Source organism: Anolis sagrei, chromosome 3 (genome assembly GCF_037176765.1).
Source record: "Anolis sagrei isolate rAnoSag1 chromosome 3, rAnoSag1.mat, whole genome shotgun sequence".
Classification (NCBI taxonomy): domain Eukaryota; kingdom Metazoa; phylum Chordata; class Lepidosauria; order Squamata; family Dactyloidae; genus Anolis; species Anolis sagrei.
Window position 1 is genome coordinate 234,748,334 of NC_090023.1, and position 24,748 is coordinate 234,773,081.

Consider the following 24,748-nt stretch of genomic DNA (forward strand, 5'->3'; position numbering starts at 1 on the left):
TTATGCCATCTACTAGGAGTGGCTTGGAGTAGAAGAATTGTAGGTCATCTCTCTCCCCCCTCCCTATGAATTAGTAAAGATGAATGAAATGATTTGTGCAAGAGACAAATGTGGCATCAGAGTCTTTTAAAAAATAGCATGGCTGTGTCTTCTAAATCTTCCTGCTGTTGAACGATGCCTTCTCGGAAGCCGTTTTGCCTTACAAATCACATTATTCTATGGGTATTCATTCCAAGGAGGGGAGATCTGCTCTCATGCAGTGGGAGCAGGTGGTGGGAGGTTGTTTTGATGAGGTTAAAAAGCTCCTCCTACCTTTCCCCAAGCAGCAGCCTAATCTGCGTCAGCAGTAATTGTGAGCCCGGCACGGCTTTTATGGGGAGGGTGAGTGCAAATGATACATCAATATGAGGTCTCAAACCAAGACTTAGATGTTCCCTTTAAGTGGCTCCTCATTTCCCGGAGCCATAACATGGGCTAAAGGTTAACTTGCCCATTCTCTGTGGAGGGACAATTCTTTTTTTTTTAAAGGGGTGTTGGAGGAGAAGAATGGAACAGGCTTGTTTCCTATTTTGTCCTACCTAGAGACCCTGAATTTGCTTGGATTCCCTGCTTTCAATCTCTCTCTCTCTCTCTCTCTCGTGTGTGCATACACACACTCACACACACACGCGAGTGGATTATTTTGCTAATCAGACTTCAGTGCAGCGAAGATAAAAGAGAGAGAATCTGTTGCCTAGATAGGAGGCTTTAATGAGCAGCTGCGCCCCTGGGGACAGCAAGCTGAAGTCGAAGGCTGCTGCTTTCCAGTCTCTTGTCATTTCTTCACTTGGTCCTTCACCTCCTCTCCCCCCCCCCCCCCCACTCTTTCGCCTCCAATGGGCCTAAGGAAGCCAAACGGGAACTGTCCAAGGTGCTAGAATGCTGGCTGCTTGGCTGCTGGATGCAAGCGGATTGCAGAAAAAGAGGAGCACCAGATTACTGCTCATAGCTGAAGGTAGGCTTGCTCTTTGTTTGAGAATCCCTGATTAATCAACAACAGCAGCAACAGAGAGAGAGAGAAAGAGAGTGAAGGAGAGAGAGAAAGAAAGCTCCAGCCTGCTTGTAGTCATGGGGAGAGAGTGAGAGAGACTATTTGAAACCTTCGGTGTCTAGGTGGCAATGAGAGTCAGCAAGACGGAGAGCATCTTTTTTTCCTGCTGCAAGAAGCCATTTGGATAGGATGTTTGCCATCCTTTCTTTTTCTTTCTTTCGTTCTCTGCGCTATTCACTCCAATGAGGCACCTTAGCCACTTCTCTGTCATTGCATATGTTGGTGCTGCAATCTTCTGCATGGTGAAGTGGGGAAGAAACCCTCCCATTTCTTTGCTGTTGGACTTCAAAACAGGATGCCGTTGGTGCCCCCTTGATACCTTCACTGCCCTTCCTCTCCATGTGGATTGAAGATGCCCAGTCTCCTCTTTCCTCTGCTTAGTTCCATTGCATTTGTGACAGTCAAACTTTGAAAGGTTATTTTTAATCCTGTACTGAGAAGATTTCTTTCTTTCCTTTTTTTATGGCAACCCACTGGTTTTGAGAAATACAGAATGCTACAATCTGGATATCTTTGCCAAGAAGATCTCAAGCACTTTAACTGAAGAAAAAAATCAAAACAAAAACAAACCTGAGCCAATCTGCAAAACCTGTTTTGTATGGTGCTGAAAATATCCCTTCAGACTGCACTGAGATAAACCCCAGGGAAGGGCTTTTACAGACAAAAGTCACCTTTAATCATTGCACTTAGCAGTCCCTTCAGGACTTTAATCTTGGTATGTATGTCCATGATATTATTATTTTTCTTAAAAGAAATTCTAAGCCTGCTAATGCAATATCATGCTTATCAAAGGAATATATGCCCAGATATGAAATGATTTAGAACCCATCAATGTCTGAAAAGAACTTTGTTTTGGTGATATTAATCAAATTGAAGGTCAAGCTAACAATGGTATTTCATATTTGGAAGTATTTCATGCTCTTTTTACATATTAGGCTACCAGAAAGTAAGAACATTTTGCAGTTGGAGTTTTTATTTGCAAAAAGTCATGTTAAATTATTGAAAAGCTGCTTGTTTTTTTTCTGCTTTATTAATTGATAAAATACATAACAGTTGGGTTGGTTACTTCTTAGCCTGTCACGCCATAAATATTTTATGACATTTCAATATTATTTTCATAGCCAAAATATCTTGATTTTATTCCACCTCCCCACCCAAGCACACCTTCAGGAATGAGAAAAATATGACTAACTAAAACACTTCTAAGTTAAAGCATAAATTGAACTAGCAGTGCTGTGATAACCTTTTTATCCCAGTTATGGGTAGTGGTCATTAGACTAACTATCTATCTATTTTTCTGTCTGTCTATCATCTATCTATGTTGGAAATTATGTATTGAGAATCAAAACACACCAATAAAGGTTTCATAGCAAAAGTTACACTATGTTAACAAGCAAACAACAACAATACCTGTGATCAAACTGCACATGTTAGCAGTTCTGAAAGGAAGAATGTTCTATCAAATGTGTAAAATCAGACCAGTTCATATTCACAGGATTTGTAAAGTTCGCATACTTTATTCCAAATACACATTCATACACAGGTCACACCAAGGGGGCTTCCTTTTCATGGAACACAGTGTATGTCCCTAATTCATTTGAAGGACCTGCTTTGACTCCTTGTCATGATTAAGATATGCAAATTTTTACAATGGGAAAGAAATAATGTCAATTTACACAGCAAGAATAATGAACCATAGAGATAAAAGTTTCTGGAAATCTTAGTCCAGTGGAAAAATGCCAGAAGAGTTCATTCATGTAGACTTGGCTTTAAATGTAAAATGCCTTCGTGTCTATATGTAAAAAGCAAAAATCCTGCTTCCAGACATGTAGACCATGTGGAGGAGAGAGCTTTTTTTTTTTTTAAAAAAAAATATATATTAAGTCTGTTTAAAAATTAACAAGGCTTGAGCCAGATGTAATATGAGAGTTCCATTGATAATGTGCCTACCCAAGAAATAATTTGTCTTCTAAAAGCCATTTTATAAAAGGCAGCAATTCTGGAGGGGGTTGGAGAGATCTTGTGTAGAAAACACCAATGCCATTAGGTTTTTCACAATGGTGCTGAAGTCAGCAGTCTGCAGAAATTGGATGTGGCCTAGCTTTTTTGCACTTACTGTCTTGAGAGAAGTTCAGCACCAAAGGGAAAGGAAGCCCAGTCACTACAACTGGAATGATGAGTAATATTTGTGGTTGAAATAGTGGATTTCTTAAAAATAAATTCCTAAGACAAAATGCACATGCTGAGGAGAAGACATAGAAAGGTTGAAATCGAATCACATGATGCTTTGCATGGCTCCTTTAAATTTTTCTGTATTGCTGAAACATAAGCTTTTGACTGATGTTATGTACCCATTCAACTAACAGAAAATGTGTTGTTTATATCAGTAAAATGGGATAAGCACTCATCATTGTCTTTGTTTTAACATCACCGATAGTAGCACGTTTTATACAGGAGAAAACACACATGGAATATGCAGAAAAATAGACACTAGGAAAGCAACTAATATAGAGACAGCAGTATGTTCAAGTAGTATGGGTTATGTTCATTATACAAATATAAACCTGAAGGAGGAGCAAACAAACAAAAATTGGGATTTGTGCCAATGCAGTGAGATAAAAATTACCAGAACATGTGTTGAGAGCTGTTTCATTCAGATGGGTATTGCGTTACAAAATGCAAGTCTAAATTGAGTTTGAGGTACAAATTGTCTAAGTTACTGTTATGGAGAATGAAGACAATGACCAGTGTCCTATTGCCAATTCCAAAAAGAGTAGGCATGTTAAAGCAATGGAATTTGTCTATGTTTTGATTCACCATTCAACAGTTGATTCAGTGGGTCTACTCTAGTTGTGATTATCTGATAGGATTCAGGCTAATGACTTGCTAAAGTCATATGGAACTGAGTAGTCCAGGAGATGTTGGATTCCAGATGGGAAATACATGTTCAATTATGTGGCTAGCATTCCCACCTGTTTTCTACGGAATTCTCCTAGTGCCGAACCCTATCCTGGAAGAGATTTATCACTGGAGCAGCCCTTCTACAAATAGGAGCAGATGTAAAATGTGTTACTGTGAAACTAAGAGAGTATGTGTTGCTTCCATGGTGACAGATCCACCACTGCCCTTGTCTGGCTCAATCCAGACATTCAGATGATTATGGAGTATGGCCCTTCTGGGTCTTCAAAAAGCAGCAAAACCTTCAAGAATTCATTTCATATGAGTTCTAATGGACACACTTTTGTCTCACTTATGAAGAGGTTCATCCAGCTCCTTCAGTGGAGAAGCTTTGCCTTCATAAGATCCAGTTGATGAAGGACTTCCTTTTTACATGAACTGAATGAGTAAGTTTTCACACATAAAAACTTTAGGGACCTACCAGAACATTTTCCTTCCTAATCTAACTATGTGCTCAACATCTTATGGATCAAGTGGAAGGAGCACCTCATCTGCAACTTTGGGGAAGACACCCAATCCAGCTTCCTTCGCAAGCCCTTGTTCGTTTCACATATGATTTCCATGCTCTAGGCAAATAATGAACAAGAATCCTAATGATCAATTTAACCTATAGGAAGATGGGGTCTGTGTCCATGAGGTCTGTTTTCCATTGTGGCTCCCTAATTGGCTAGGCATAGTCCTGACTGGATCAGGTCATTGGGGAATTCAATGAAGTTCAGTTTTTCCAATGTCATGAGGAAAAAGAAAACAAAATGTGATGTGGAACTCTGCATATATATTTTTCAGCACAGCCAAGTGAACATTTGAAAAAAAAGGGTTGGGATGCTTGATTGCCTCATCGCTGGATTGAAAACTCAATCAATTATTTATCCTCATTTAGAGACATTATGTGTGAATTGTTATAATGATATTGCAGGTAGTCATGGGAGCACTCACAGGAAAATAAACACCCACATCATTATTATTCTGTGAACTGTTCAAACTTACCACAAACAGAATAAACTGTCAGGAAGAGTAAAAGTTAAAAATAAAATATTTGTGGCTGAAATTCATTTATTGTCTGCTGGAGAGATGATTGCAGGCAAGATGATTCTAAGGTATTTTTGACTTTGCCACAACTGCATGTTGACTCTAGCTGAGAGATGAAGAGAAAGTGGTGAGAATTTTAAACTGTGCTGTGTTTTAAAGAAAGGGGTGACCTTCCCAACCTTCAGAAACTGCTGACATTGCCATCTTTAAATGTCCAGTTCCCAAACTAATAAAACTGCAAGGAGGTTATGTATGCAGTATGTCTTGTTTACACCTTTTCATTCTGCTTCATATCCCAATCCTAAACCTTTAACCTGTACATGTTCAGTGTTATGGGTGGATAATAAGTATTCTGTATAATAGCTAATTCCTGTGGTGAGTGGCACCCTCATTGTGGCTGAAATGAGGTCACTGAGGTGATGGTGAGGGAGCGTGTCATAAAAACTACTGAGGTTTATTGGAAACTTAAAATAAAGATTAAAAGACTTAAGGTGGAAAAAGCCTTCCAAACGCTCCACTAAGAAATCTTGAGGATTCAGCATGGAATAAAGAGTGACAATTGGGATAGAAAACATAGGATATGATAGGGAAGAGGAGAAGGAAGAGTGGAATAGGATGCTTGGAAGGAGTGAATGTTTGGAGTGTTGAATAGGAGTACTTATTTCAGTATGAAGGATGCACTGCGAAATTTTGGTGCACAACCCATTTTGTATGTAGTAGAAAGCAATGCAGGATAAAATACAATAGCACTTCAATAACAATTTGTTTATAATACACCTTAAAAGTCAAGCATATCTAATAATAACACAAAGTAGCAATTAATGTAAAATAAACCTAGACCATTAAAATAATCAAACTGATTTTTACCCACCGAATCGTGTCCAGAGAAGGGTGACCAAAATGGTAAAAAGTCTGGGAATTATGTCCTATGAGGAGTGCTTAGGAAGCTGGGTATTTTTATCCTGTAGAAGAGGACATGATAGCCATGTTTAAATATGTGAAATGTTGTCATATTGAGGGAGGGAGAAAGCTTATTTTCTGCTGCTTAACAGACTAGAACACATATTAATGGATTCAAACTTCAGGAAAACCATCTGAACATTGGAAAGAACCTCCTTGCAGCAAAGGTTGTTTGACAGTAGAATGGGGTCTCTTGAAGTGTGATACAATCCCTTTGTCTGGAAAATTTTGGTATAAGAGGCTGGATGGCCATCTATCGGGGATACTTTGATTCCTGTATGCAAAATGGGGTTGGACTTGGATGATTTTAATAATAATAATAATAATAATAATAATAATAATAATAATACTTTATTTATACCTTGCCACCATCTCCCCAAGGGACTCGGAGTGGCTTACATGAGGCCAAGCCCAACAGAAGATCAAAAACAACAAGCAATAATAAAATAACAAGCAATAAACAAAATAAACAATACAATTAATATAACTAATAAGTAGACAATAACACACAAGAGTTTAAAAACCTATGGCTGGGCCAAATGTAATAGTTAAAACTTTAAAAAATAAATGCTGGACATGAGGATGAATCTATTTGGAGGGTTTTAAACCAAAAGTAAAGAGCAGCCCAACGGGTAATTAAAGTGCTTCTCAGAGTGTTTGCAGGGAATTGTTTCCTTTATTCAGGGAAGGCACACAGAACAACCACGTTTTCAGGTCTCTTCCAACTCTATGATTCTATGTTACAGAGTGTATAATGAGTGTATATTTCAGAGCTAGTGTAGCATAGCAACAAAGAGATTTTACTGAAGCTCCAGTTCAAACTTAACATTAACCACGAGGTAGGAAATATATATACCCTCAATCCCTCATCTGTAATATGGGCAATATGATAATATTGGCCTACTTTGAGCCAAGTTAAGTGAGATAACTTGAAGACAGAAAGAAATGTTCCACATAAAGCCCATCTGTATTGCTATTCTAGAGATAAGGATGCTACATGCATGAAATGTTCAGTGTTCAAGGTAAAGGATGCTATACTTAATTTGGAATCTTTCTTCTCAGCACTAGCTTATTGAGTAGTTACTGTCAATCCCATTAATCCCATATTTAATTCATCAGACTGATTGCAGTGAGATCTAATGGTCCAGTTCAGCTAGCACACCTGGTTTTTTTTGTTGCTTTGATTCTCACAGACTCAAGATCCCACTTTTTTAATCCCCATGGAAATGGCACTTATTGGAGCCAGCATGTCATAGCAGCTTGAGTGAATCTCCACTTTACCAAATTAAGTGACACACTCTCAGACAAAAAAAACAACAACATTGTTTTGCCATAGGTCAGAAAATAACTTGAAGCCTCACAACAACAAAATAATAACAGTGTCACATTTTCTGGGAACAAGGGAAAGGATCTACTTGGTGGCTGCTCCCCAACTTTGAAACGCCTTCTAGAGGGAAGCCAGGATGGCCCACTCTTTCTTCAGCAAGTTAAAATATTCCAATATATTTTAGAAACTAGCTGAGATAGGCTCTTATTCATGTGATGTGTTAGTTAGTAGTTTGTATAGTCTTTTAATAAATTTAATGGTTTTAATTAATACATTGTTAAATTGGCTTTTAAGTAACACACACACACACGTACACTTTTCATTGATGTTTTTGCAGAGCTTTTAAAAAAATTCCTTTTAACATGATATAAGCTAGCTAGAGTCCCACTTAAAATGTGGGATATAAATGAACTAGCTAGTTAACTAACTAACTAACCTAGACATAATCAAATTGGTGTGGGGGTGAAAGGAGATGGGAAAAAACTGTTTTACTGCTACAGTTGCAAAATCTGCTTTGGGTCACAGTCATGCAATGTAGTGTAAGGAAATAGCAGCCTTAAATTAGAACATGCTCAGTTCAGTACTATGTATATACTCATGTATAACTCTAGAAATTTTAATAAAAAATAAAAGAAACCAGGTTGACTTATCCACAGGTCAATGTGAGTACTGTATCTTAACTCCTAGAGAAAAAGGAACCATCTCATTCTCTGGGTAGAGTGGCAAAAGGCAAGAACTTAGTCCATTCAGGAAAACTGAAAAGAAGCACAGACACTCTCTACCCTTTAGCACTACTTCTGATCTTTTTGAATGGCTGGATAAGGTAATAGTGGCAGAGGCCAGGGGCTACTGTTTCCTTGAGCTGTTTCCTTTTCCCTCTCTATACAATGAACCTCGACATATTCATGGGTCATATCAAAGTCCATAATTTTGGCTCTAAAACCTGCCATTGACTTTTATAAGAAGTTGACATATACATGAGTATATGTGGTTCATTTTATGTATTGTTGAAGGCTTTCATGGCTGGAATCACTAGGTTCTTGTGGGTTTTTTCGGGCTATATGGCTATGTTCTAGAGGCATTTCTCCTGACGTTTCGCCTGCATCTATGGCAAGCATCCTCAGAGGATGCTTGCCATAGATGCAGGCGAAACATCAGGAGAAATGCCTCTAGAACATGGCCATATAGCCTGAAAAAACCCACAAGAACCTAGGTTCATTTTATGTTTGAATCTAGGACTCTGACCATGGTTTAGAGAAAATTTTAAAAAATCCAGCAACAATCTAGCCTTAAGCAGTATGACATTGGATTGAGTTGAGTTGTTTCAAATATATTTCTTTCTTAGTAAACTAAAAGTTAAAATAAAATAACAAATACACTTCAGTGATTATTTTCGTCCAAATATAACTCTTTTATGCTGAGCTAAAACAAACAAATAAAACAAAGTAACCCATAAAGTTGATTTGCTTGTATGGACTTCATTGTTTTTTCTTTCTTTTGTCAACCAACAGGAAGTATTTTGCTCTGTTTATTATCTCCCACAAGATGATGAGTTCTAATCAAGAGGAGGTAACTTTGGGCACTTTTCTCCAGTATATTGAAGACATGGGCATGAAGGCCTATGATGGTTTGGTTATACAGAACGCATCCGACATAGCCCGAGAGAACGATCGCATGAGGAATGAAACAAACCTGGCTTACTTGAAAGAAAAGAATGAAAAGCGCCGGAAACAAGAGGAAGCAATAAAACGGTATCTATCACAGCTTTTCCTTCTTTCTCTCTTTTTTTGAAAAGCAGCACAGGGAGCTAAACTTGTTGAAAAGATGGTGCTGACAGATATATGCAAGGTTCGTGTGGCTGTTTCCATAGACTGGTGCTGGATTTGAGAGAAAGCAGAGCAATGAGAGTGATAGCTAAGACAGCATCTTTATCTCCTTTGGGAAGGAATGACTTCTATTATTCAGTCTGATAAATGATCTATGGCCCTCCCATAGAATTCAATGGAAGAAAGGAATTAGGATTCCGGGCATCAAAGTGGCAATAGATATGTTGCGTACATACCATGATATGAAACAATATGAGAACAGCCTGACATAATGATAGTGTTGGAGCAGAAAATGGGGAAATCAGAGGTTCAAATTCTATTTCAAAACCACTCGGTGACCTTTGGCAAGTAACACCCTTTCAATCCAAGAGGAATGTGATGGCTACCACTTTCCCTCTCAGTAAATCTGGTCAAGAAAACCAAGTCATAGATCTGCCATAAGTCAGAAATGACTCAAAGGAATGCAACAAAATCAACCACCTTATAAATTAAGATTATTATGTTGAACATGCACCCCTCCCCCCAGTCCCGGTTCAACCAGGTGTTATAAAGCACTGTTTACAGATGGGATAGATGAGAAATTCTGATGGTGGACAATCCGCATTTCCTTTCTTGAGATTCCTGGGGTGGTCTTGGCCGCAATGTTGGAGTTCCACTAACTTTGTTGTGCTGAATAACAGCAATAGCAATGGTGAAGATGCCCTGCTGAAAATGACCCAGTATTTTATTTTTGCCAAGACAAGCAGAGGTCTATCTTTATTTATGCAGCTGGACAAAGTGTGTTGTTTTGTGTGCTATCTTCTGATAGTGGTGTGGAAGTGGAAGATTTTTTTGCAATTTTGTTATTATGGTTCAAACATGTTGTGATTCAGTGGCTTTCTTCCTTACAGCCACAATGTTGTTTGTGTACCATTTTTTCATGGAAGGAAACTAGTAGTTATTGTTGGAGAAATAAGTGAGTCAACATGTTTAAATGTCCCTGCACATGTCTAGCTAGAGGCATCATTCATTCCAGGACACTACCCAAATTTCACCATCAGAGGAAGTGCATTCTCATCCAAAATAACAATATTCTGTTTCAAAAACAGCATAATAAATGTAATCCTGACCCCCAACCATGTGTCATTTATTATGAGATGTGGGAATGATATGTAGTTTAGTCTAATTTTACATGTAAATTAGCCCCTGCCCTTGGGCTACTGACATATTTCTAAAATGGCCGTCACTGCTGAGGACATTGCCTATTTTGATCTAGAGGTTATGAATAATTGCAACTATCACGCTAACTGGTGCTTGGGCTGAGAAAGAAATCGCTTTCTCCCAAGCATATTGGAGAGCTTTGCTTGCTTTAATTATACTGAGGACATGTTTTTGAGTGCTTGATAGATTAGAAACAAAACAGCAAAACAGACTATCTATTAATCTCCAGACACTGCTGTCTGGTGCACCAGTATCATTGTTTCCTATCCAGCAGCAATTCAGAGGGTGGGGGATAGAGAGAAATTAGAAAACCTCTTCTTTGACTGTAATGGAGAGAGAAAAGAATCTTGCAAAAAAAATTTAGTTGCACAGGGGCTTGCTTTTACAAAGATGCAATGTGTGCGTGTGTATACACACACATACATACACATACATACACATACACACACACACATATGGTGGCTATATTTACATATGGCTGTACATCACTCAGAGACTACAATGTCAGGGAAGATCTGCAGTCATGAAATAGACATTATGCCTCTAGCACAGCATGAGTTTCATGTTGCATCACCTCACCTGGGGCCATGTTTACATGGGACAAATAACCCTCACATAGGCTCACATATCCAAATTTCAAAGATAGACAGGCAGGCAAACAGACAGGTAGGCACATACATACCTACATACATACATAAATACATACATACATATAAGCATTATGTTTATTTCAATATGTTGAAATGACTGTTTGTTCTCTGGCTTATCTTATTAGTAGCAAATAGTAAGATGAACACGATCAATTGTGATTTGGGTCTATATTTGTCCTGTTTGCTGAAACTGAACTAGGGGGTAGGGAAAATCACACAAATGTTGTCCAAGTTTGAAGTGTATCTCAGTGGAATTGATTTTTGGGATTCATAGTTGTCTGCTTTCCAACTATATCATGGCACAGATAAGATGTTTACAACCATAGCTTCCTAAGTCCTTCAGAAGAATCAGAACTGGCATTTGTTGAGGCTCACACTCTAGGGATCTTTTTTCTTGTCTTGGCCTTCAGCTTCCTTCCTCCACTCTTCTTTGATAGTTTCATGTACTATTTCTGAATATGGTAAATTCCCATTGACTGCCTTCCTGCAGAAGAAAACAATCCATCTCACATGATACCAAGTTGTACTGAGTCAATAGGAACTGGTGCCTACAAAGGCCAGGCAGATTTTCAAAAATGTTGACCTATGCAAAAATTGGCCCAGTATTGTTGTTTTGTTTGTAATCTATGCACACACATACACAAAAACATGTTCTCAGTATAATTAAAGCAAGCAAAGCTCTCCAATGTAATTGGGAGAAAGAGATTTCTTTCTGGGTCTGAAGTTCTGATAACAAAAAGCCTTGATTCAGCACTGTCTGTCTAAGATGATCTTCATTGAGATTGTGTTACCCAAGTTACTGCCAAAAATATCTGGAGCTGTCAGTGCTGTTTTATGATGCATTCTTAGGGAGTTGAATACAGCTCAGCATGTGTTTTGGCTCATTCATTTGCCTAAGGGAAAGTGCCCAGCAATTTGTTTTTGTTTATTTAAAAGAATGATAATCACAATGGCCGCAGTCCATCTCATGAACTTATTCCATTGTAATATGGGTCTGGATAAAAAGTATTCCCCTGGTTTTGGCAAAATTCCCAGTACCACTTCCAAAAAGTGTGCCTATGTATATGACTGTGGCAAATTAGAGGTACATGGTCCTGCTTCTGATGATCCCACAGCTATACCCCACTAGCCTCAGTTGGCATCAGCCACTATGAATTTATATGCATAAGATTGTGGCTAAGGTTTGTAATAGTACTGACTTTTTTGATGTCAAAAATGTGTTATCCTTCAGGGTTTTCAAAAATAGACATAATGTGCTGAATCATACAATGACTATGTTGTGTCTTAAAGAGTAATTAAAATGTTTTAAGGCAATCAGAAATGCTCACAAGGCTCATGTCCAAGTGGGTAGACATGGCATTGCAGATTTCCCCCAAGAGGAAAATGAGAGTGCTAGGAATGCTTTCATTAAAGACAAGGGCATTAAGAATATTTCTGGTAGGGTGGAATTAATTGTAAGGGAAGGAATACTTGAGAGAAGCCTTTTCCTAATAAGCATGTCTTAAGCTATCCCACCTGTGTGGATAGATAAGTCGTCTCTTCCTGGATGAAGTGAGCTGATGAATTCCTGACCTAATTTGTGGATAGCAGGCTACAAAGAATAGCAAGTTAATGTGGTGATTAAGAAGAACAAGAAGAAATAATTATATTAGTGTTTAGCTGCATGTCTGTGACTAACCTATGGCCATTGTACTGTTAGCCTTTTGAACACTGAAGATGGAACAAAACAATCAGTAGAACAACAAACATTATTCCCATTCTAAAATTTCCTTGGGAGCAAGCCCTAGTTTCACAGTACACCAATTGCTGAAGACTTTTGGATGTTCATGTCATGGAAATCCCATCAATTGATGGTGCTGTGGGAAGGACACATATTTTTGGCTTACCTATAGGCACTCACAGCAATAGACCTTTGCCTGCCAGCATATTTATGAGTGAAGACAAATTCAAATGTTCCATTTTGTATTGCATTGAAACCTCTCAATGGTTTTCTTGCAAATATTTACCTTTTGAAGTAATGTCTATAAAACTTTCCCTCACAACCCAGAGAAATGGCTGGATGAAACTGATCCAATAAGTCGAGAAAATAGTTAAATGCTGCAATATTCTTCATAATGCAGGACTTACGTGTAGAAACAATTATTTGGGCAAAAAACATTATTGTACATAAAACTGCATAATCTACGTGAATTAGATATTTTTAGCATACGACTTAATTGCACAAAAACGCTTTTCCGTAAATTATTATTTTTTTGCAAAAGGTTGTCAAATTCTGGGGCCTCTCAGAATGAATACAGCTCACACTGCTCAGGAACAATGGATACTCAATGAAGTAAGCAAATAAATAAATAAATGGTTCTTATCAACTCGCCATCTCTACTCACCGCATTCCATCATGTCAGAATGACCCATGCAGCCTATCCTCCAAAGCCTTATTTGGGCATCGTGACAAAGGTGCTGAAGGACAGAATAAAGAAAAGAAACTTTCATAAGGCAAAAATATATGAAATTATTTACATGTGGCAAAAGGGCCAGATGATTTAAGGAGAAAGGGTAGATACTATTAAGCTGCCCCATCCAAGTATGATTTATAGATCAGAAGTATAAGAAATAAAATATAAGGGGTTGCAAATGCTTATCAGAAGTTACAGATTGGGCAGACAGCTAAGAAATCACACAAGTCACCTTCTGGCAGATCTTTCTACAATGTATTGAATTTATATTTAAATCCTGGGAACTATTTCTAAATTTGCAGCTGTACAAATGCAATATGATATAAAATTGTATGCTTGCATATTCAAATGTGGTTATGTTTCTACCACAGTAAGTCTTCTATTTAGAAAAAACATAAGTACTGATTGGAGATTTAAATGAGGAATCTTTATACACCATTATTTGAAAGAACTTCCAGATTTGTTCTACATGGGTTAGCCCTGTTTCTAGCCCTGAAATGGCTTTGCACACATCTTTGTTTTTCTCATTCCTGGGAATAAGTAGACAGATGTTACCAAGTAGGTGGAGCATTTTTGTAGGGTAAGTTCTGTGTTGGAGCAAACAGAAATGGGCCAGCCGGGCAGTAGCAGAGTTAAGCTCCTTGTAAAGAAGGAGTAATTGTAATGAACAGCTGTCATCTCAACCTCTTATGATCTATGGTAAACCAAACACTGGAGACTAACTCTTCAGCAAATGTAAGAGCAATTCCTGTTTTTGTGTTCTTTCGTTTTCAAAAATAGCTTTTCTCCCACTTTCTTTTGTGTATGCATTTATATGATTGTGTCCACATAGAATTAGATATAATATAGAGAAAAGAAGGGAGAGGGAAATATATATTGATGGAGAAATGTTGGGGGGGGGGCACTAAAGGATAAAGAGATGGTGAGCACTGCAAAACTATATGCACTTCAGAGAAACAAACCCAAATGAACTTTGTATGGCTTACTCATAAGCAGATATGCTTGAGAACTTGCCATGATTGGCTTTGATGCCTTGCAAACTTTATTTCCAAGATATAAGAATCAGGATTGCTTGCAGTAGTACAGTACTATAGTTTGTAGATTTGTCTGTCAACAGTAATCCAAGCTAGGATGCTGAGCATGCAGTGGAGGTGTGCTCAAGTCAGAGAGGATGTATGTCCCAGACTATTGGAAAGAAAAGAAGTGCAATAGCATTTGGTCTTGAGATGATTCCTAGTATCTTAAATGTATTTAATTACCATAGTAGCTGGATCCTGAATATTTGTTAAGGCTATTTATTGATATTTAGTAGGGGATTGCAGCAGGCAAGAAACATAATAGTGAGCCATCTTGTATATTATGGTGGGGGGGGGGGGGACTTTGACTTTGAGTAACTTTAGTAATCTAAACATCTAGTTTGGAATCACTAGCAAAAGGCAAAATGTATATAAATTGAGATACTCCAGTTCTTTAGCTGTTGCTTTATCAATTTTATGCTCTTCAAGCAATATAATAGAGGATTTTCCAGTACTGAATAATAGCTGGCTTTAATGAAAGGATTTATTGGGTCTATAGAAGAATGTCATCATGACGCAAATAGAAATGTTAAGTTTTGTTAATGGTTGTCCTTGATATATAACAGCATGAATTCTACAGTATGCACAGTAAATACTAAATGCATGTGCCATTATCTCATGATCTTGCTGTAGCCAGGTTAACATGGAGAGAGAGTGCCATTTTCAGCTTTCCTTTCAATTGTCAACAAAACGGTTGTGAAAGAGATGCCCTCCAAACACATTACAGTGTATTTATAAATAATTGAGAAGATCTCGACAACAAATCCTCCTTCACAAATGCTTGCATCCATATGGTCACCCATATGCAATGTAAAATGAAGAGCAGCAATAGTAGCCATTTCATCATAATTATAATCTTTGGACGCAGCCAAATTGTCACGGAAATGTACCAGCCTGGAAGCAACAAGAACTAACTAGACATTATTTTTTATTTATACAACTAAGAGGAAAAAGAAATAGGACAAGTAATACAATTATGAAACTCTTCAAGAAAGAATTAGATCCAGTGAATTTCAGTGTGACATGAAGTGTGATCATTGCCTTGTCTGTTCAGAATTTTTTTAAAAATGTATGAGATGATAAGCTATTGTGGTCTCAGGAATATAGTCTTGCATGATATTTATTGCAAGAAATATTGATTGTGCCATCCAAACCACCTTACTTTGTGCAGTAGAAAACAGTCTTTCTGGTCTTCCAGACCACTCCCTAATTTCAAGATTAGAGAGTTGTCTGGAAGAACTTTAATATTTACCCATTGGCTTTGCAAAGAATAATGCAATTTCCAAAAAGTTAAGCATTATAAAATGTGTTTTATCTTTCAGTCCATGCATAAAACTAGGTGATGGGGTAACATCAACAGATATTGCTGCTTAATATCCACTCTGTTGATGAACTGAAGCTTACTTTACAATATGATAATAAATAATAAATAATACTGATAATAAATAATAAATAATATCTTGAACTTTCTCTTTCAACTCAAGACACATTGTAATCATCAGTGATCATGCTTCTTAGACACCACATCCCTTTTCTACAAGGATACCTGATAAAGTTACTCTTTATCAGAAGTAGAGAGTGAAAGTGAAATAGCAATAGAAAGTGCAATGGAAAGTTTACAGCTGAATATTAAGACAACAAAAATAATGATCACCGCTTATGTTCATAACTTTGAAGTATATGGAAATAGTTCAGTATTTTCCATACCTTGGCTCAGTCCTCAATCACAATGGAGACTGCAGTCAAGAAATCAGAAAAACATTTATTTATTTAAATTTATTTAAAACATTTATATTCCGCCCTTCTCACCCCAAAGGGGACTCAGGGCGGAGTACAGCATATTTACGGCAAACATTCAATGCCAGGACAAGAATTAATTATATGCATACATAAACATAGGACTTGAAAGATTAGCTATGCAGGCAGTAGACAAGATATCTAAGTATAAATATATACCATTAAATACTAATTCTTGGATTATCCATTCCATCATATTTCCAATTTCTATGTATGATTGTGAAAGATGTGTAGAAAGCTGAAAGGAAGAAAACCAACTCACTTGAAATACAGTGCTGGAGAAGGGTTCTTCAGATCTCGTAGATTTCTAAAAAGACAAATACATACATCAGCTTAATTTTTTTTGATTTTGCAAGAGATGAGAGAATAGAGTTGCTATAATTCATCCCGGATGACCTTGACTTGAGATCACTCTTGCCTAACATGTTCTTTTTGTTTCTGATATGATTTTACCGACTTGAATCAGCTACCACCTTTTGACCTCCATCTTTGCCATACTTTTGCCTAACTTACTGCTTATTGTTTGAATCTTGCTGGATTAGACACATTGTCCTGAAGCCAACCTGAAACAGAGCACTAACCAATTTGCCTTGAATCCAACTGTTGTGAGTGTTGAATTTAATGTGTTAACTCTGGCCTACAGTGAAAAGAAGCTGTGCATAAACAAGGAAAAAAATGTTTGTAAGAGAGAAACTGGGTCCAGAACAAGCTTCAAAATAGGCGGCTTGAAGTGGAGAAATGTGAACTAAGGCATGCTTTTTTTGGTAATTTGTTAAAAATAAATAAATCAAAAGGTAGCAAAACTTCTTCATCACATTTTTAAAAATAAGTATCAATTTTCTCCATCTCTGAAACACTTAGGTGAAATTTAATGGGCCAAAATCTATACAGTAGGTAATTAGAAGATATGCCTCCACTTTAATGTATCATTAGAATTTATAATGTTAGATGAAGGAGAAATGCTACTATAAGTATATACAGATCTCACAGAAGCTTTAGTATATATTGCATTAAGTATATTCCCAGAAGGAATTAGGTTTTATTGACAGACTAGGAGGCTGAAGAAAGAATCTCAAAGGCTGACCAACTGGGTTCATTGAAAAAGGCGCATCTCATTAATAAGAGTTTCCTTCTAGCAATGTGGAGCCTCCTCTCATTCATTCTGCTTGGAATGTTGGTTTGCTGCCTTCAAAAATGCCACAGCGGTGCTCAGCAAATACTTTCATTACTCATGAGTGGCACGTTAAAGGTTGGGGGAAAGCATAGCATGACCCAAGGGAGTGATAGTAATGAAAAGGACAGGTGCAAAGAACTATGAACTCTAGAATCTTGAAAATATGCCTGCAGTGATACAAACACATAAACATGCTTTGCAAACACCAACAAATGGGTTGTTAATATTGTATATAGTTGGCAGAGTACAGTTTGATTTAGGGGAATGCAGAGATAGTGGGAAATGTGAATGCTGTTGGGTTTGAGGGGAATTTAATTGTTTAAAGGCAAAGGTAAAGGTTTCCCCTTGACATTAAATCTAGTCATGTCCAATTCTCGGGGAGTGGTGCTCATCTCCATTTCTAAGCCAAAGAGCTGGCGTTGTCCACCTCCAAGTTTATGTGGCTAGCATGATTACATGAAGCGCTGTTACCTTCCTGCCAAAGCAATACCTATTGATCTACTCACGTTTGCATGTTTTTGAACTGCTGGGTTGGCAAAAGCTAGAGGCTAACAGCAGTAGCTTACCCCACTCCCCGGATTCGAACTGCTAATCTATTTGTTAGCAAGTTCATCAGCTCAGCAATTTAACATAAAAAAGATGCACAATTTAACATAAAAAAGATCAGCTACCTGTATTTTGAGAGGGAAATATGAATGGATCAGTGGAGAATTGTTCTTTTGGTATTTATTTCTTTATATTTCACAAATTTATGTACCCCTTCCCAGGTGAGTCATTCTTTCTTGTGGTAACAAGAAAGAATGATTCTGGCTGTATGCCCTCAAGTCAACCCTGAGTTGTAATAACTCCATCCCAGGGGTTGGCAAGATTTGTGCGAACAGGTTTGCTATTGCCTTCCTCTTGGGCTAAGAGTGTGTGAATTTTTCAAGGTCAGTCAGTAGTTTTACATGACTGATTGGGAATATGAACCCTGATCTCCCAGACTTGATCTCTACCCTCCTGTATCATACTGGCTCCAATGGCTCTAATATTTAAATATAAAAATCACATAAAACACTGCAACAATATTTTCTACTGATCAACAACAGAAACTTTAACTGTGACTGTAACTAATTTTCTAAACATACTCGTGTATAACTCTAGTCTAGAAATTTCAGTCAAATAATCAACTCCCAAAACTTGGGTCAACATCCTTCTGTCAATGTGAGTACTGTACTTTAATACTTTAAAAAAGAAACTATTCCCTTCTCTGAAGCACCAACCCCTCTACTCTCTCCACCATGGATTGTTTATGGCCTTTTTAAATGCCTGGGCAGGTAAATAGAGTTGGTGGTAGCCAGAGGTGGCTGGCCCCAAATTGGCATTGGTTCTTCTCTCTCTCTATGAAATGACAATTGACTTTTCCACGGGTCATATCCAAATCCAAAGTTCTGGCCCCCAAACCTGCCCTCTTTTATATGAGGTCGACCTATACATGATTATATACAGTACTTCTGATAACTGAATGCAATTCCTTGTTCAGAATTAGTATGCCTCTGATTCCACACATTGGGATGGCTACCGCTATCATAATTGCTTATGTTAGACCCTGGAGTGGACATATCTCCCTGAAGAATACAGGTATTAGTAAAAACAATAGCAATCATATTGCTTTAGAAACTATGTACATATCATACCTTTTGATCAAGGAACCCAAACCATATGTTGGGTTGCATCCTCACAACAACCCTGAAAGGTAAATGAGAGAGACGGCCAATCTAAGGTCACCTGATGAGTTTCATAGCTCATTGGCAGTTTGAACTTAGATCTCATCACGCCATTCTGGGACAGAGCATGACATTATGAGAAAACAAGAATGAATAGATAAATTTGTTTCTGGTATGAGTCTGTACTGCATATATTCCTTCATGTGCCTGTTTCATCTTGCTTATCATGCTGCAATTTGATAAGTCAGATTGGGGGAAAATTGTCTTAAATGAAAAGTGCATTTTATTGTGTGCACTTTACCTTAAACATGCATTTTGGTACATATCTTATGGTATGTATTTTAGAAAACTTTATACTCCCAAAGAAATATGTTGTAGGCATTTCAATACTTGTTTTTGAGTGAAACTCTATTGTAAAATTCAGAGCAGCATAGAAACTGAACAATAAACTACTTTCTGCTCCACATATTAGTCATGAAAGTGCAAATCAAATTGGTTCACTTAAAAAGGCAGACTGAATTAAATCCTCAAGCATCCCTAGGGAGAAAGAAAGATGCAGTTTTGCAGAGCTGTCTTGCTCCGGTTACGTTATCTGACCAGAGCATCTTACCCAGCAGCAAGATGAAATTATACAATGGAGAAATAAGTGGAGGTTGATCCCAGAAAGGCAATGGAAGCTGATGAAGCAAGTATGTAGGCTTAGATGCCTGTAGTAGAGCTGGAAGGAATGAGAAGCATGGAAAAGATTGCATGGCAAGAAAGGAAATGAATAGTAGAGAGGAGCAAAGCAAAGAGCGGCATCTGTTTGCTGACATGGTCAATGCTTTGGTGCACAAACAGATTTTCCCCAACAGCAAATAGAAGGGCAATGACCAGTTACTGGAAGGGATGTGTGGAGCAAGGCAAAAAGTAAATGGAACTACTTTGATTCAAAGGATTAATTGAATGTTACAGAGATTCAGAGCTACAGCTTGAACCTACATATTCCTGATGACTGGCCATCTGTAAACTGATATCTGCCTAGCTGTTACTGGGATATTTCAGAACCAACAGGATGTTATCATACCATTCTGTTATACCCATCATAGCAGTGCATTAGTCCCATTTGTGCCTTATCCTTATCCAAGATGTAGTTGTGTGATAACCAACAGTTTGGAGGTTCTAATCTGGGGAGAGCGTGAATGAGTTCCCATCTGTCAGCTCCAGCTCCCCTTGCGAGGACATGAGAAAAGCCTCCCACAAGGATGGTAAAATGTTTAAAATATCTTAGTGTCCCCTGGGCAATATCCTTGCAGACAGACAATTCTCTTACACCAGAAGCGACTTGCAGTTTCTCAAGTCAATCCTGACATGAAATTAAAATGGTATGGATGAGCAAGTACATTTTATGCCTGTTCCAATAGAGAATCAGTTAAATTGTTATCATAGTAAGTTGTTAGGACTTCTTTCCATGGCATGTGTCATCTCTCTTCTCATTGCAGTGGTATTTCAGGCAACAGAGTTTTCAGTTTGTGAAATGTAACTGGCAGTGTTCTCATGTTGACTGACCTTCCAACAAAATGAAAATTATATTTCCTATTGTGTCTACCCATTTTGACTTCCAGGTATGAATTGAATAATGACATCATAGTAGGGATGGCTAAATCTGTTAATTTGTTCTCTCGTGTATTTAGAAGAACAAGTTTTAAAACACTGTGACACAGTCTGATCATGAAATATTTTTTGACCATTCATGAGTTTCTAGTTAAAGCCGAAATTGGTGTAAAACACTGACAACAGTAGAAAGAATAAATGACCTTTGATAGAAATGAGATTATTTCAAATCTCAGTTTTAAAAATATTGACAGTTGCCTGGTGTGCTGCAAATTAATATCATTTAATCCTTTCCTTTTTCCAGTAGATTATATAGGGCATCTCTTCTCTGTGCTGGCTGAGGGCACTTTCATTTATTAAGTTGAGATCACGTGTTTGGAGCCATTAAGCAAATTGTCAAGAACAGCCTTTCCTTGAACGCCAGGGCAAATGCAATATTTCATACCTTCTGTTAATGCTATGCCATAATTTAATTTCTGAAGCTCAGTTTTAATTGAAGCTTTATAGGCTATGGAATATCTGGGGTTGCAGATCAAATGGTGCAGTGGGATTGTTGAAAAAGAAAACACTTCAAAGGAACTTCTCCCATACTGTTTAAGGCACATGTTGCTCTTATGGTTCACATGGTGCCCGGGAGTAGAAAGCAAACTTTGTTGCTAGTGGTATAAAATGGGACTTTGGGATGCTTATTTAGCATACTTTAGTTGATTCCATATTTAAGTCAAAATTGGAATGTTTGACATACATGGTTGCATTTGAAAGATATTTCAATCCATACAGAGAAAAATAAATTCAGTACTTTTTTTGAACTCTGACCCCTTCTTATGTGCTCTTGGTAGTGATACCAGACAATGTGCAGAGGTTAGGTATAAGTGATGCACCTTTTAATTTGTGGCAGCAGCCTTTTATAATATCCTCTCCAGAGCATTTGTCTGGCACTATCTCTTTACTTTACTGGTGAGGTGAAGTTGAATGTGGAGCTCAGACTGAAGTGAGACAGGTTGCATTCTTCGGCTCTCATTCCAAACTACTCCAAAATCCAAAGCTGTCCACATGGATGGCTGAGATAGTTGCATCTTTGTTTTTGGATGGTCCACATACTTTGTTTCAAGCACATTATTTCAGTAAAATTAACTTCAAAATAGGTTTATAAGATTCATGGGAAGCATCAATGGATTTCATGTTAACCTTGGTCCCATCTCCAAGACATCTATGCAAAATCAGGTATTCCAAAATCTGGGAGGGGAGGGGGGAAATAAAAAATCCAATGCACTTTTGGTTAATTTTGTATTTTGGATAGGGAATACTTAACCTGTAGTCCTCTGTGGGTTTATTTGGCTGCCTTTGACCTCAGATATTTGCCAAGATGAAGTGGTATATATCAGAAAACTTCCTTTTTTTCATACTGGGGAATCAATGATAGAGAGAGGGGAAGGGAGGGGAGGAGGGGAGAGTGTGTGAGAGAGAGAAAGAGAGAGAATTTTTTTTATTAATCTAGTTCCCTTTTTGTTACCAAGAGTTGTAACTGTTGCAGGTAAAGGAGCATATGCAGTGTACAAAAACATCTGCAGAAGGATGTAAATTTATTCAGAATTTGTCATAAATGTTGTACAAGTCTCTTAGTGTAGCGAGTGATATCAAACAACTGTTTTCCCTTTCATGTTGTTGGGAAATTGTAGGTAGATTGTGCATAATGAGGGAGATAAAGCCGCAGTGTAGAATTAGGAAGGACATGTTAAGTAAGAAACAAAGGGAAGGAATGTACTATAACTTCCAGAGAAAAACCAAATCCATTTAAAATAAATTGATCTTTTGCCATTGCCTTCAAGACAGGCAATTTGAGCTTTCTTCTGTAAATGACAGAAATGTCCGGTGGGAGCATCTCATTCTGTTGGGTTTATAGAACAAAATGGGAAGGAAAGAAAAAAAAATCACATGTTCTCCTGCTGAGTCTTTCATACTGTTATTGTTTCATGCTCTGGTGGTAAAATTTTATGCTTCTGACTCATTGTGGCTGCATGTATGATTACCGCAATCATAAAGATCAATACAGAAGAGAATACCCAGTTTATTAAGACCAGTATGCTGCAGCCCAATGCAAAAAGAGCTGTGCAAAGAATTGTATATACTTCTGATTGTATACTGGTATGTGGAGAGGCAGGATGGGGGTGGAGAGGGGGGTGAAATCTATATTTGGGAATAAATTGTGGGGACATACATAGTAACTATGCAGAAAGGAGTGTACAGAAGGATGCAGCCTTTCATAAAATACAGGGTTAGTCAAAATGCATAGGCCAATAAGCCATTCAATTGAATGGCTTATTGGCCTATGCATTTTGACTAACCCTGTATATGTAGAGGTGAAAATTTCAGAAACAAATACTGTAAAGTAGATTTAACCATAGACAGGGTGACTGCAACCTGGAGATTTGTCTGCCTGCTCTGTTTGTTGCTCTAGTTGCCATCTGTGGATAGGCAAGGTTGTTCTTTCTTAAGGTTCTTTATTTTTTTTATCCAGAATTGGATTAAGCAGCTCTTCAGGTAAAGCACAGAGAGAAAATTAGTTAATATGGCTGTCTATATGTGTCAGAGTTGTTAGCTTATCAGAAATATGCATGCTTAAACAGTAGTGGGCAAAGAGTAGCCCATGGGATGTATGTGATCATCAAGACCCCAAAATATGGCCCTTGAAGCCCTCCTGAAGTCCACTGTGTCTCCAAACGTCTCCCAATGGTTTTGTCACTACAACTCCTCTAAGCCTTCCTAAGACCTCAAAAAGACACTTCCCCCCACACTAATTGGTCAAAAATTGGCCTTCCACCCTCTCTCCAGTTGACTACCCCACTGCTTCAGGGGCGTTCACTGCCACTGTTGTCCATCAGAGTCCGTACGTTCCACGTAGAAGGACAAGAGAACTCAAGAACATCTGGTGGACAAAGAAGGCTGAAGAAATCCAACACCTGGCAGATACCCATGATGCTCAGGGATTCTTCAAAGCCACAAAGGTCATCTATGGACCAAGAAACCATGGGATACAGCCTCTACACTCATCAGATGGTACCAAACTCCTGAAGGACCAAAACTCAATTGCACTACGTTGGAAAGAACACTACCAAAGCCTCCTGAACTGCAGCTCCAATGTGGCCGAAGAGGTCCTCTCACAAATCCCGCAACAACAAACCAGGGACGAGCTTGCAGCACTGCCTAGTTTGGAAGAAGTCAGCAATGCCATCAGCCAACAGAAGAATAACAAAGCCAGTGGACCAGATGGGATCCCTGCTGAAATCTTTAAAGAGGGAGGACCTGAGCTGACACACCAACTCCACCAGCTCATAGAAAAAGTGTGGGTGACCGAGAAAATCCCAGAAGATTTCAAGGACGCCACCATCATCACCCTCTTCAAAAAAGGGGAAAGAACAGACTGCGGAAACTATCGAGGTATCTCTCTTCTAACCTCCGCTGGGAAAATCCTCGCAAGAATCCTTGCAAACCGCCTTCTGCCCCTCTCAGAAGACACCCTCCCAGAATTCCAGAATGGCTTCCGCCCCTCCAGAGGAACAGTGGACATGATCTTCACTGCAAGACAGCTCCAAGAAAAATGCAGAGAACAAAACCAACCTCTGTACATGGCATTCATCGACCTTGCAAAGGCATTCGACACAGTGAATTGCAGCGCTCTCTGGACCATCCTCCACAAAATCGGGTGCCCAAACAAATTTGTGAACATCCTGCGGCTCCTCCACGATGACATGATGGCAACAGTCTTGGACAGCAGTGGCTCCCAAAGTGACCCATTTAAGGTGGAATCAGGTGTCAAACAGGGATGTGTTATTGCCCCAACTCTATTCTCCATCTTCATCGCTATGATACTTCACCTTGATGATGGGAAGCTTCCCACCGGAGTGGAAA

General features: G+C 38.3%; 1 protein-coding gene across 5 annotated transcripts in view; it reads left to right on the forward strand.

The window, feature by feature from the left end:
* The first annotated feature begins 308 nt into the window (after positions 1–308).
* The window catches only part of NYAP2 (neuronal tyrosine-phosphorylated phosphoinositide-3-kinase adaptor 2), a 171,783-nt gene continuing 147,343 nt past the window's right edge, over positions 309–24,748 (forward strand). Inside the window, exons 1-2 of one of the 5 annotated variants that reach the window (XM_067465964.1) lie at positions 309–1,805; positions 8,876–9,115. In XM_067465964.1, the coding sequence (XP_067322065.1) occupies positions 8,910–9,115 (206 nt within the window). In that variant the 5' untranslated portion in view covers positions 309–1,805; positions 8,876–8,909. Of the gene's footprint in view, positions 1,806–8,875; positions 9,116–14,145; positions 14,229–24,748 lie in introns of those variants that run through there. The other 4 variants (XM_060767861.2, XM_060767862.2, XM_067465965.1 and 1 more) reach the window with 4 other exon arrangements.